The 14,432-nt window shown below is 34.9% G+C and overlaps 1 protein-coding gene across 2 annotated transcripts in view; it reads left to right on the top strand.

Annotated features, from left to right (window-relative positions):
• ADAM22 (ADAM metallopeptidase domain 22) overlaps nt 1–14,432 on the top strand; it is a 184,798-nt gene that overhangs the window by 131,411 nt on the left and 38,955 nt on the right. For both annotated transcript variants that reach the window (XM_069461285.1, XM_069461284.1), the window contains exons 7-13: nt 473–542; nt 6,158–6,228; nt 9,016–9,090; nt 10,707–10,778; nt 11,605–11,771; nt 13,191–13,275; nt 14,300–14,390. In XM_069461285.1, coding sequence (XP_069317386.1) covers nt 473–542; nt 6,158–6,228; nt 9,016–9,090; nt 10,707–10,778; nt 11,605–11,771; nt 13,191–13,275; nt 14,300–14,390 — 631 coding nt within the window. The remainder of the gene's footprint in view (nt 1–472; nt 543–6,157; nt 6,229–9,015; nt 9,091–10,706; nt 10,779–11,604; nt 11,772–13,190; nt 13,276–14,299; nt 14,391–14,432) is intronic.

Genomic DNA, 14,432 nt, shown 5'->3' with positions numbered 1-14,432 from the left:
GTATGACACTAGAATTTTGGAGCAGGGTCCACTTTGGGCATCTGCTTCTATCAGACATTCTGCTTCCCAATACCAGGAAGATCGTTAGTGCTGTAGTCTTTGCCTGCCAAAGCTATCTGACTTTTAAAAGGGGGCAGGAATCTGTGAAAGAAACTACTCATAAGAAACATTAACCCATTTTCCCAAATGTCTTACTTCTCCTGGGGGGAATAGATCCATTCACTTATTTTCCATTATTGCAGGCTTTGGCTTCTCCATCTGTGAAGGCATTTTGCTTCTAATTGGATATTGCTCTGGTGCTGGGAGAACACAGGAGTGAGTAGGAGGGGTTGTGACATGGCTCGCTGCCTCTCTGAACCCAGGAGAATACATAGTCAAGCTACAGTTCTCTTAAGGGTCTCCAGCTATGATTGCCTGAGGCTGGAGATATCTGGTTGTACGTGCTTAATCCCTGTTGCTTGTGTCATTTCAGGAGGATTTCCATTTTCATTCGGTTTACAAATCCAGACTGTTTGAATTTCCCTTGGATGATCTTCCATCTGGTATGATGTTCATATAGTGACTTTTCTTTAAAGGACAACTTCAACAATTCTTTTAGTGCTTTAGAACTAATCTATATATGGGATATTATTAGCCCACATCTGCTCATGGCAATTTTAGAGGGAAAGCCAAGTCACATCAAGAGGGAGAATAAAATGCATACTGGCCTCATCTTTATAGTCGATGAGTTTGGAAAGATGTGGCTTAACCACATTAAAAGAAAACTTTCTTAAATTTTAAGATTAAAAGTAAGGTACTAGAGAAACAATGTTAGAGTAGAATTGGTCTATATAGATAAAATATGTAAAAATTCACTCTTGGTGAAATGCTGGTTCATTGAGGGATGAATTCAATCATTTTCCCATTTGTTTTCCTCATCTTTTTTGCTTCAGCATTTTAAGAAAAAACTATTCTAGATTTACCTTTGTTATTATTATGTGCTATTTGCGAAATTAGCCTTCTCTTCTCATGTATGTTTATGGGTCAGTTTATATATAGACACTGATTTGAGGGTTGCATCCAAGTCTTCACATGACAAGAAGAGCAGTGCACTGATACTTTGGCCTCCTTAGTGGAGCCGTGATTGTGCAGGGTGCGTTTGTCTTTGACTTTACTGGACTCATTCATTTTCTCCTTCTGAAGACGGCACACTGAATATCTGGTGGGGGGATGCTTCCTCCCCTATTTAGAGAGCCTTGATTATACTAATTTTGAATCTCATTTTAATCTTCACAACTGCTCTGTAAGATTGATATTATTTCCATTTCATGCGTGGGGAAAAAGAAGCTCAGCTAGTTTGTCCTTTCCAAGGTCACACAGCCAGTAAGGGGCAAAGTTGAGTTTTGGATTATGATACTGTGAAAATACACTCTGGGACAGAGGAACAAGGGGAAATGAAATAAATGCCAGCCTGAGACCAAATCCTAAACTACTGCTTGGAAAATCACTTAGAAGTTTACATTGTCTCTTCATCAGAAAATGGAATAAGTATTTTCTAATGTCCCTTCCTCTCTGAAGTAAGTTTATAACTTTCTTGTTCTCCTGCAGTGCCTCTAAAGAGAAGTGAATACTCTCTTCCCCTGTCTCTTGCTGCCAAAGGGATAGAAGATTTTATAGAATTCACTATTTTGAAAAATCTGCAAATTGGCATTTAGGTGCTTTTATTTCACACAGACTTTTTAGACTGTTCCTACAGTGACCTTATGAAACTTTTTACAATCCCTATTATGGGAAGAAAATAAATCATGACTAGCTGTCTGGGAATAAAGCTACAATTTAATAAGTATTATGGGAAGCCATCAACATTAATTAATATTTAAAGTAATAAATAAAGATCCCCCCTAAAGACTTGATTGTAGGCTTGCTATTGTATAACCTTATAATTTTTTCAAGACTTTGTTCAGGATTCCTTTTCAGTAGAAAAGGATTCCTGTTCAGTAGAAACTTTAAAGGTGACTTGGCAGTTTTGCTGCTATTATTATACAATGATTTTTTAGAGATATTCTTTGAAAACTCGGGTCTGTCTGAATTAGTTTCTAATTTTCTTTTCTCATAGAAATTGACACTGTCATTTTTAAGGTGATACTTGTCTCCCAAGATGACTTATGATTTACCATGATGAATTAGAAGAAAAATAAGAAATAGATTGATGTCAAATAGTCAAATAAAAGGCAATTTTTGTGAAATATACTCTATAGTAAGCTTGTTTATTTTAGGATAAATAAAGTTTAACTGGGTTATGCAATATCAGCACCATTATCTTGCTATAGTTTATGTATTTCCCAGAGATAGAAATATGATCAGGTGTTCCCCAAACTTGTTTGACTGTAGAACCTTTTGTTTTATGTGGCACATCTCTCAGGACTAGTGTTTCTAAGAACAGATTTTGGGAAAATCTTATTTCCTATGGATCCCTTAGCACCTAGTGTTTTAAAAACTATATGTAATGAAATACATAAATCTTGTGTACTACTCAATGAATTCTGACATATGTACACTTATTTTTAGACAGAGCATTTCCATTACCCCAGTAACTTCCTTTGTACCTTTCCTAATCACTGCCTCCCACCTCTGCAATCAATCCCTTTTCTGACTTTTTTTGTTTTTTTAACTGCAGATTAGTTTTGTCTATTGGAGAACTTCATGCAAATGGAATCATATATTATGTCCAGCTCTCCTTTTGCTTAGAACATGCCTGTGAGATTTATGTTGTCAACAGTAGCAATAGTTCATTCTTGTAAGTGACTGAGTATATTTTATTGTATGAGTACACACAATTTTTTATCCATTCTGTTGATGAACATTTGGGTTGTTTCCAGTTTTTGGCTATTATGAATAAAGCAACTATGAATATTGTTGTCCAAGTCTTTGGGGGACACGTATTTTCATTCTCCTGGTAAACACCTAGGAATGACGTTGCTGGGCCATAGAGTGGGTCTATGTTTAGCTGTATAAGAGTGTTCTCAAACTTTAGCATGCATCAGAATCACCCGGAGGGCTGGTAACCACAGATTTCTGGTCCCATCTCAAGAGTTTTTAATTCAATATATCATGGGTGGGTTTTGAGAATTTGCATTTCCAACAAGGCCCAGGTAATATTGATGCTGCTGGTGCAGGAATCACACTTTGAGAACCACTGTTGTATGAGAAATTGCTGAACCTTTTCCCCAAATGGTTATATTGGACGCTCTCATCAGCACTATGTGGGAGATTTAATTGCGCCACATCTTGACCAACAATTAGCTGTGTCGTTCTTCAGCTATTCTGCTGCGTGTGGTGCTATCAATCTCATGTTGGTTTAAATTTGTATTTTTCTTATGGCTAATGATGTGTAGCATATGCTTATTGGCAATTAATCAGAATTTCTGTCTTTTTGTTACTGAGTTGTAGGAGTACTTACATGTTCTGGATATAAGGTATAAGGCCTTTGTCAGATATGCTTTATGAATATTTTCCCAGTCTTTGGCTTGCTTATTCACTTATCTAATGGTGTCTTGTGATGTGCAAACGTTTTAATTTTGATGAAGTCCAACATCAGTTTTTATGATTACTGCTTTCTCTCTCCTAAGACATCTTTGCCTGGCCCCAAGTTGTGAAAATAGTCTCCAATGTTTTCTTCTAAAAGCTTTATGGTTTTATTTTTTATGTTTGGATCTATGGTCCTCTTCAAATTACTTTTTGTGCATGGTGAAAAGTAGGGATTGAGTTTTTTATTTTATCTTATTTTTTGTGTGTGGATATCCAGTTATTCAAACATCATTTGTTGAAAAGTATTTCCTTTCATCATTGAATTGCTTTGATGTCTTTGTCAAAAAGTATTATTAATAATATGGGTCTCTTCCTTAACTCTATTCTATTTGGCTACCCTTACCACGCTTTTTGCTTATATTAAGTTTTGAAATCAAATATCTTAAATCCTCCAATTTTTTTTTTTTTCTAATTTGTTAAGGCTATTCCAGGTCCTTTGCCTTTCCATACAAATTTTATAACCAGCTTGTCAACTTCTACAATTCTTCTGGGGTTTTGATTAGAATTGTATTGAATGCATAGATTAACTGGGAGAAAAGAGACATCTTATCAGTACTGACTTTTCCAGTTCATGGACATAGCATATCTCCTCATTTATATAGGACCTTTAAAATTTCTCCCAGTGTTTGATCATTTTCAGTGTAGAGGCTGTATTCTTAATAGTTACCTATTGCTGTGTAACAAATTACTCTAAAACTTTGTGGCTTTAAGCCACAAGCATTTATTATGTCACAGTTTCTGAGAGTCAGCAACCTGGGTTTGGTTTAGCTGGGTTCCTCTGGCCCAAGGTCTCTGGGACTATAATCTCATCTGAAGGCTCAACGGGAAAGGATTTGCTTCTAAGCTCACTCATAGGGCTGTTGTCAGACCTCGTTCCCTCACCATGTGGGCCTCTCCATAGGGTTGCCTGCCTCCCCACCCCCTCCCTTGGAATAAGGCAGCTAGCTTGTTCCAGAAGAGAGAGAAAGAGAAAATGTTGTGTCTTTTTGATGAATTGATCCTTTTATCATTATGAAATAGTGTTCTTTTTCCCTGATGATATTTATTGCTCAATAGGCATTGAATTTTGTCAAATACTTTTTCTGCATCTATTGAGATGATCCTATAATGTTCCTCTTGACTCTGTTAACATGGTAAATTGTATAAATTTATTTTTTTGAATGTGAACTAATTTGCATTCTTAGATGAAGCCCACTTGGTTATGGTATTTTTTTACATATTGTCAAACCTTTCATAATTTTTCTGAAATTACATAGGTTGATAATGTAGGGTGATTTTCCTATTGATATAATAATTCATTCATGTGAAAAGCAAATACATTTTATCACATTTTGGGACAGTGGTGTAATTTCAAAGCACTTTTCAGTTTATATAAACAATACTCAAGAATATTGATAATGGCTCACCCTTAGTGTTGTGTAGCATTACTCCCATAGGAAGCTCCACATCAGACTCCTTCATGCTGTTTAATCAACCATCAGAGTTTTAGAAAATCTGTACCACAGGGAATAATTGAAGTTTTTCTTTCACTTTGTAGAAAAATCCTCCCTTACAAGTAATCTAATCATATATCCAGAGATGAATCTATATGCATAAATAGTTGATGTATAATTCTGACATGTAGGTTAAGAGGAGTTCAGATTTTCACACCTGCTTCTAAGAGCAGACAAAGCCTGAGATAAATTTGATTATGGGCAAAGAGGTATATCAACTAATTGGAAAAAATTAACTCAAAACTTTGGTGCCTTGTAATAATATCTCAATAAATGTGTAATTATTCTCCTTATTGCTTCTTTTATTTTGCTGCCTCTAGAAGGTTAGTAATGGAAGTGAAGGTCAAGTTGGCTATTTAGGAGATTTTTTTTTTTTAATTTCAGGATATTATGAGGGTACAAACATTTTGGTTACATTTTATGCCTTTGCCTCACCCAAGCAAGGATTAGAGGCATGCCCTTCCCCCTACAGTGCTCACCGTGTCCATTAGTTGTGAGTTTATCCCCTCCCAACCCCCTAATCCCTGAAGAAAATTACTACCGTGTGAGCACCATAGTGTTGATCTGTCAGTGCCAGTTAGATGGAGAGTACATGTGGGGAGCCTATTGTTCCGATGTTGTGATACCTCACTGCGGATAATGGGCTCAAGCTCTATCCAGGAAAATATTAGAGATGCTAGATCACTGTTGTTTCTTACAATTCAGTAATATTCCGTTGTATACATACACCAAATTTTAATAATCCACTCATGAATTGATGGGCACTTGGGTTGTTTCCACATCCTTGTAATAGTGAATTGTGCTGCCATTCTTGATAAACAGTGTGATGGTATTTATAGGAAAAATATGAAAAAGAATTTGAGATAAATTAGAACAAAAAGAAAGTTTTAGATTTTATGAATTGTAATTAATCACCATATGTTTAGCATTAATATAATATGGTTACTTAGATTAATGTTCTGTGTGAGCATTAAGTACAATATTATATATTATACAATTCATAAGCAGGAAGGGCAGGTAAAACTTTAATTGCCCTATATTAAATAAATCTGGCAAATGCACTAAGTTAAATTAATTTAAATTTATTTTTCTTTTAGAATTCCAACAAGTAAATATCACTCCACCAAAATTCATTCTGAAGCCAAGACCAAAAAGGAGTAAACGGCAGGTATGTGTTCACAGGTATATGTCACGATATTTTAAAACACTTGGCAACTGCTGATCATTTGAATCTACATTAAGTCTCTGTGAGAGGATGAATACTAGTTCAGGCGTTTGTCAGGTGTGGAAAACACAAAGGGCGGCAGATCTGTAGGAACATTAGAAATGGGAACGTATTATTTCATAAACGCAAAAAGGATTCAAGATAGTGGAGGTAACATGTCTTGTCATCATATTATGTATTAAGAGGCTCCTGCTTATGGCATCTCAGGTTCTTTCTACCGTAGGCCTCTTTTCTTGCCCAGATATGCCCCACATCATGGAATCTTGTATGGGACATACCCTTGTCTTTATTCCCTTGAAGATAACTCCTTAAGAGTGAATATATCAGGTTTTAAAGCCTCACTTGAACTACTTTGGAGTCCAGGATATAAAATCAGGACATAAGTTTTGTGATTATTCAACTAGGTCTTGGACTAGGTAATAATAACAACTGTTTATGTAGTGCTTTAAATCAAATGAAGTAGGCACTATTAGTCCCCTTTCACAGAAAGAAAACTGATGGCTCTGACATGTGACAGTGACTTACCCAGAATCATAGGGCTGGTAAATTCTTTAGACAATGTAGTATCTCTGGCCGTCAGAATCAAGATGTTACCACCACTGTAGTAGTGGTTTGTGTGCATTGGGGTGGGTGCATAAAACCTCAAAAACACAAGATGAAGGAAATCTCTAGTAAGATCAAGCAGTTGAAGGAACCAGGTATCTTCTTTTTATTACTTTGAAATAAAATTACAGATTTTTATTGTGAATAATAATTGCTAAATTGTATTGAATACTTACCACATGCCTGGCCCTATTGTAAGAATTTTAACTTTATTAATATATTTAATCCTCATAAAAACCTTACGAGGAAGGTATTATTACAGTGTTTGAGATTTTGAATTGTTTTGGATTTTGGAACATTTGCATTATACATGCTGGTTCAGCATCCCTAATCCAAAAATCCAAAATATATTACCCTTTGAGCATCATGTAGGTGCTCAAAGAGTTTTGGATTTTGGGGCAGTTTGGATTTTGGATTAGGGATACTCAACCTATCTTATTCCCATTTTACTGATAAGGGCAATGAAGCCTAAGAAGCTTAAGAAACTTGCCCACGGTCATATAGGGTGACCCAGTGGTAGAGCTGGGATTCTGACTAGGAAGTCTGGTCTCAGGTGTTTATAATCACATACACTCTATATATTGCCTCTCAGAAGCCCATGTGTTCCACAGAGTACTGCCATGAACTTTATAGATATTGTGAATACACATAAACACACAGATAGATACAGAGACATATATATCTTGAAGCCCAGTTAGATAAAAATCATTATAATCAGGATTTAATTTGAAATACCATTTTTGTGAAGTATTAACTGAGAGAATAGGATAATATTCTTTTGATGTGTTCCTTGAAGTTCTTCATAAATATCTCGACATCCGGTCATTTGCTAAGCAGATAAACCCTTGATCGCTCTTTCCAAGATAGCTGTGGACACATGGAAGTGAGGTGCTATGAAACTGTGTGGCCGATATGGCAACTCTCTGACATTGAGAAAATGTTGGGACTTGTTGGGAAGTTTAGTATATTAACTAGTAAAGTCTCTCCCACAGTTAGCAAAGCAGATCCTATCATCTTAAAAAAAATCCCCCTCCTTTTTGTTTTTAAAAAAGACTCTTGTCATTGGATGCAATTTACTGTTACTTTTTGGTTTCTACTTTCAGAATTATAGTTTGTTATTCCCTATCAACTTAATGTCATGAGAGATTTTCTAGAGAAGTTTTTAAGTTTAGGAATGCCATTAGCAACAAGACAAAATCCATGTGGAACATTTTTTTTGTTTGTTTGTTTTAAATGCAGCACTCAAGACATATGGATGTATTGATTTAGATTTGATTGTATACCCTCATCACAAAAATGGCCCTTAGACAAGGGAACCAAAGATTTACTGAAAAAATATGTATTGAACCATGGCATAAAGAGAAATGTTAATTTTATAAACTTTATTTATGATTGTGTTTTAGACTAACGGCAAAGAACAAAGGGAATGGCTACCTTAGTGGCTCTTGCCTGTAACATTCATTGGTCATGATTTTGAAGGTGGAGAATATTTGTTGTTGAGCAGGAGCAATCTAGCTGTAATAGATTAACCCAAGACTGCCTGGGGGTTCTCAAAGCTGTCCTAACAAAGCCCCCTTGTCATTTGGAGGATGCCCTGAACCGTAGCAGAGGAAGGGCATGTCGCATTCCCAGTTTGGAGATTGCAGAATATAGGTACCAGTCGCCTCACTCCTGGTACCCTCTCGGGGATACTCAGGACCTAATAAAACTCAAAGAATACTCTTCATGTATTAGTATTTCCAAGATATACTGTTAAATGAAAATGGCCTGATGCAGAAGACAGTAAAATAAATGAAAGTACAACATAAAGTATATATTCATATTTAATTTTATATGCATAAATATTTCTGGAAGGAACCAGTAACTCGCTGTACCCATTGTGAGGGAAGGAGTAGGAAATGGGTAGATGTGGGGGAGACAGAGGTGAGAAGAAGCCTTTCATCCTATGCCGTTTTATACTTCTTTAATTTTTTGAAACGTGTAAATTTATTACCTTAAAAACTAAGTAAATTGAAAATTTTTTTAAAATGCCAAGGGAATAAAAAGGGGAATTTTGTTGATTTCTTAGGTATTTTTTAGTTTTTCACAGCCCAGTTTAGAGGCTATGTTTCCTTTACTATGTTGCAGCTTCGTCGATATCCTCGTAACGTAGAAGAAGAAACCAAATACATTGAACTGATGATTGTGAATGATCATCTCATGGTAGGATTTACTTTTGCTTTTTTAACTTGTCCATGCCTAGAGTAAAACTGGTGGTGCAAAAATATGTTTAGAAGACACAAGCCCATCAAGCTGCAACCTGGGGAAGGTATTTGTGTAACCAAACACATTTGTTAACCAGTAGCAACCTGCAAGTAGGAAACATTCTTAGGTGGAAGTAACTAGCAATAATTTTTGAGATTCCAAAAATATTTTTGTGACTCATAATGCTAACTCTTTGAATTTGCTTGATTAATATAAGTACTAATATTTGAATCTCTACTTACTAAAATGACAATGTTTAAGAAAAGTGGAAATTTCTATTTTATATTGAAAAAGTTAAGTGAGGCACCAATTATGTGCCAATTTAGTTTGCAATGTACATCTTTATCCTAGTAAAAGCAATTTTTCTCTTTCTTTCTTGCCACCCAAAAAACCATATGGAAATGCTCACATGGCTAAGCAGTGAAGATTAGGATAAGAATTTAGCAAAACTTCTTTCCTGTTGAGTCAAATTATTTCAACCTATAGTGTGTATATTCAATTCATGGGCATGTTGCAGTCAGTATGGTTACATTCATAACACAGCAGTGAATTATAATGCTAATTGTTCCACGTAACCAGAGTTTTAAACTAAAAATGTTCAAGTGATGCACATTACTGAATTTTACTTAATTTCAGGTACAAATGCATTTTAATTTACTTTGAATGATTTGAGGGAAAATGTGTCATTTATTTATATATAATCAAATAAATAATGTTGATCTTTAGTATTTCTCATAATAATAATACAATCAGGATTGAGTGCTGCTTCCTTGGTCAGTCTAGGTTTAAGTTTTATTGTTCTACCTATTTGAATCCAGTGAATGCTACTGTTCCCGGGGTTTCTTATAAAATAAGCTATAAAAATATACATTTTCAACACTTTAGATAGTCACAAATTCAGATGTGTATAGACATCTGTAAACAGATAACACAAGTGAAGTAAACCAGGTAAGTATAAGACAATAGGGAGGAGTGAGGTCTGTGGTGAAAGGGAAGGTACATGGTGCCTAAAGGGAGCAGCTGCCTCTCAGTACTTGCCAGTTATACCATGTGGGGATGCCAATTTTAAGTGAGGCCAGAAATGATGATATTTTTCCATTTTTAAAGTACCATTGAGGCCAAAGAAAAGATATATACTTATGTGGTCCACATCTAGCCTATAGGCCACCCCTTTGTGACCTTTATCTTAGGTTAAGTCTTGTAGAACTTGTAAATTTTATACTTCTAGCGATATTCACGTTCACTTTTTCTGGCTAGACTCCTACTTAGATTTGTGAGTCTTGCAATTCATAGACAACTTTCATATATTTTATCATTTTGAATAATAATCCTGATAAAAATAAACCTGTGAAATGGAGTATATTTTACTTCAGCTCACAGATGAGTAAACTGAGGCCTCAAGCTTTTAGGAGCCTTGCCTCAAGCTACACAGCAAATGAACTTGGTCTCAACTTTGACATTTTTTACATTTTTAGGAATCTTTCAATTATACCATGTTTTTTTTTGCTGAGATGATTATTTCCTGATTTCCTGATAACTTTGAAAGCCCTTCACTTGTTTTCTTTTGCTTTCAGTTTAAAAAACATCGGCTTTCTGTTGTACATACTAACACCTATGCGAAATCCGTGGTGAACATGGCAGATGTAGTAAGTATCAACCCGATTCAATATTGCCCTAGAGGAATTTGATCTCCTGGTTGTTAATAGAATGGATAATATGGTCCTTATATTTTCACTGCTCTAAGTTTCACTTTAGCCAAGATATCCTGTGAGTCCCTGGTGCCCTTGCAGTGGACTTTATTGACTTTGATCTCTGGCTGGGAAGAGGAAGTGGTGAAGGTTATCCACAGATTTGCCTGAAATTCCTTCCTGTGTTTTTCACACTGTAAAGACAAAGGTTGAGCCATACCCTCCAAAAAGATACTCATGGTGACTTTTAGTGTTGGTGAAACAGTACCAGAGTTGTGCCTTTTTCATGAGTGTCTGGTGCTGTGACAATAATGCAACTAGGTAATTCCACTGTGCTTCCATATTTTCCAAATCTTCCCTCAACAAAGCTGTGCTGGTACCTTCTCCACAAGTTTAATCAGAGCCAGTCAGGATGTACTGAAAATAAAAAAAAAAAAGAGAAATTGTTTCATATTTTGCTAGGGGAACCAAGCATGTACCAATTCTTTTTCCAGGATACCGTAAAATGGAGTCGGGGGAGCCTTGAGTAGCTTGCAAATATTTGTCAAAAAGGGATCATTTGTTTCTAAAAAGTACTCTGTTCTTTGGGTATTACTCCTAAAACAATTTGATTCTGTTACTCAAGGGAAATTAGAAAAATAATTATCTCCCTTAAAAGCAGTAATGTTTCCCACTTTTAACTAAAACTCAAGAAGTTCCCATGAAAGGAGCTTTATAGTCCTATTCATAATGATTTAACTTTACCACATGTACAGCTGATATGTTCATTTTATTAATATACTAGATATATAAAGACCAACTTAAGACCAGGATAGTATTGGTTGCCATGGAAACCTGGGCGGCTGACAACAAGTTTGCCATATCTGAAAATCCATTGATCACCCTACGTGAGTTTATGAAATACAGGAGGGATTTTATCAAAGAGAAAAGTGATGCAGTTCACCTTTTTTCGTACGTAACTTTTGCAATGATTTATCACTTTTTTTTTATTCCATGTTGAATGCTCTGTTACTTGTGACTGAAATGTATCCTTTCTACTACATAACACAGTTAGGGTTTGACATGGCAGACACATTTGGAAGAAGTTTAAAGTATAGATCCTTTGAAGTTGTCATGAAAATTTAAGAGATTTAATTCTGATTTATTTTATTACCGCATACCTGTTTTAATTTTTCAAGAGATTTAATCAGAACATTTACTGAATAAAGTACTACTAATACTCATATAGCATATTCTTAACAACAGATAAATTATATTCTTTAAACTTGCCGTCTTTTAAATGTTAACATATTCTCTGTCTTTGTTTCTCAGGTGAGAGCTTAGTATTTCTGGAGTTTACTTTTAATTTTTTTCTCTTACAGGTTTTTTTTTTGTAACATACATATTTGTAATTGCAAATTATATATAGTGGCATTTTTAAAAGTTATTGTCTAAAGTGAGAGCTACTGAAGAAATAAATGAAGGAAAAGATGTAATTTTGGGGCAACTTTTTATTTTCGTATAATTTCAAATTTAGAGAAAAGTTCCAAGAATACCACAAGGAAATTACATATGTCATTTATTCATATTTATCAATTATTCACATTTTCTCTCATTTGTTTTATGATTTTCTTCCTCCCTCCTTTCCTTCCTTCCTTCCTTCTATCCATTGATATATCTATTGATTTTTTTTTTTGCTGAACCTTTTGAGGGTAAGTTGAAGACACTTACTGTGCAGTTACTACTGAATACTTCAGTGTGTATTCTCTAAGAATAAAGGGATTCTCTTATTTAACTACAGTAAATTATTAAAACCAGAAAATTTAAAATCAACACAACACTTTCATGTCATTCACAGTCTATATTCAAATTTCACCAGTTATCTTTTATAGTTAATTTTTCCCCCATCCAGGATCTAGTTGAGGATCACACACTGCATTTAATCATCATGTCTCTTTAGTCTCCCTTAATCTGAAAGATTTCCTCAGACTCTGTCTATTTTGAACTTAATATGTTTGAAGAGTGTGGACCAGTTATTTTATAGACTGCCCCTCATTGTGGGAATGTCTGATGTCTTCTCATTATGAGATTCAAGTTATGTATTTGTGATACCATAGAAGTTATTTTTGTCTCTTTCTCAGAGTATATCACGTCAGCAATTTTTTTAATAAGTATACTTCAATTTAAATTATTTATTATGTGGGAAAACATCCCTCACAAACCTTTTTCTTTGGTTATGTGTGGAAACAATTTTCACATTCTTCCCTTCATGAATGTAGTGTGTAGAAATGTTATGTATATTGAGAAAATAAATGTGGTACATTAATAATGACAGGTGCTATGGTGTTCGAGCTGTGAGCAGTAAGCATTTTTCATTTCCTTTTCTAAAAGGGGAAGTCAATTTGAGAGTAGCCGGAGCGGGGCAGCTTATATTGGTGGGATTTGCTCGTTGCTGAAAGGAGGAGGCGTGAATGAAGTAGGTGTGAACATCTGTACAATACCAAGTGGTATGATGGCTGAAAATGTTTTCCTAATATTTAAGAGTTCATTTCTCAGTATGCCACATAACTCCAGATATTAGGTTGTTTTATTAACAATCAATATAGTTATTAATACTATAAGTGACCAGAGGACAGGATAGGGAAATAATGGAAGATAATATGTGATAATTCTGTTCATGTTCTACTCAGAATAATTTCCAGAGTAGGATATTTACAGATTATATAGAGAGAAGCTTTACCTTCATTGAAAATAGACCCTATTTATTACTTTGAATGATTTTCCAGAGAATTGAGCAATTCCTTGAAGCATTGGGTTGTCACCTTACAAGCTAATTGGATATTTTCTTCTTTCCTCAGTATTTGACAAAGTTTTTGGGAGGGAGAAATAGCATGAGTTTTTCAAAGGATTCCCGTTACTCCTAACGGACTAAACGTGATATAAGTGATCTAAAAGAAAAATACTTGAATCTTTGGAAGGCTACAAAGAAAGAAATATCCCCAGTTTTTGTTTCTATTGGCCAAAGATCATCACTGCTTGCTGTTACTCATTCCATTTGTTTTTGAAGCCACATTCTATTCCATTTGGAGGGAATTTCAGGAGTGCAAGTAGACACATAAAGATGAATAAGTTGCAATAATTTTTACACATGTATTTTTATTTTCTATTAACTAGAAGAATGTTTTAATCATATATAATAATTAAGATTTTCGGGAATGTCACTGGTGAAATTTGGACTCAGAATTAGATTTAAGTTACCAAACCCAAAAGTTGATGATTCACTGGCTTCTAGTCTTCCCTATAAGGCCTAATCAAACGTGGGTTTATTTCTTACTACTTCTTCCCAACTGCATGTTCAGCTCTAGATACAATATGTTTAGCCTCTGCTCAAGAAAATGTTCGGAAATTTCTTACTTTCAATTATATTGTGACATTTTTCTCTGGCCCATCTTAAGTGAAATACAATTTGCATTTACATATATTTTCTTTCTGTTTTTCAGTTTGGGAAAACTGATTTAATGGCAGTTACACTTGCCCAATCATTAGCCCATAATATTGGTATTATCTCAGACAAAAGAAAGCTAGCAAGTGGTAAGTTTTAGTACATGTGTGATTTAGTTGTATTTAAAATAG

Source organism: Eulemur rufifrons, chromosome 29 (genome assembly GCF_041146395.1).
Source record: "Eulemur rufifrons isolate Redbay chromosome 29, OSU_ERuf_1, whole genome shotgun sequence".
NCBI classification, from domain to species: Eukaryota; Metazoa; Chordata; class Mammalia; order Primates; family Lemuridae; genus Eulemur; species Eulemur rufifrons.
This window is presented reverse-complemented; position numbering and strand designations above follow the sequence as displayed.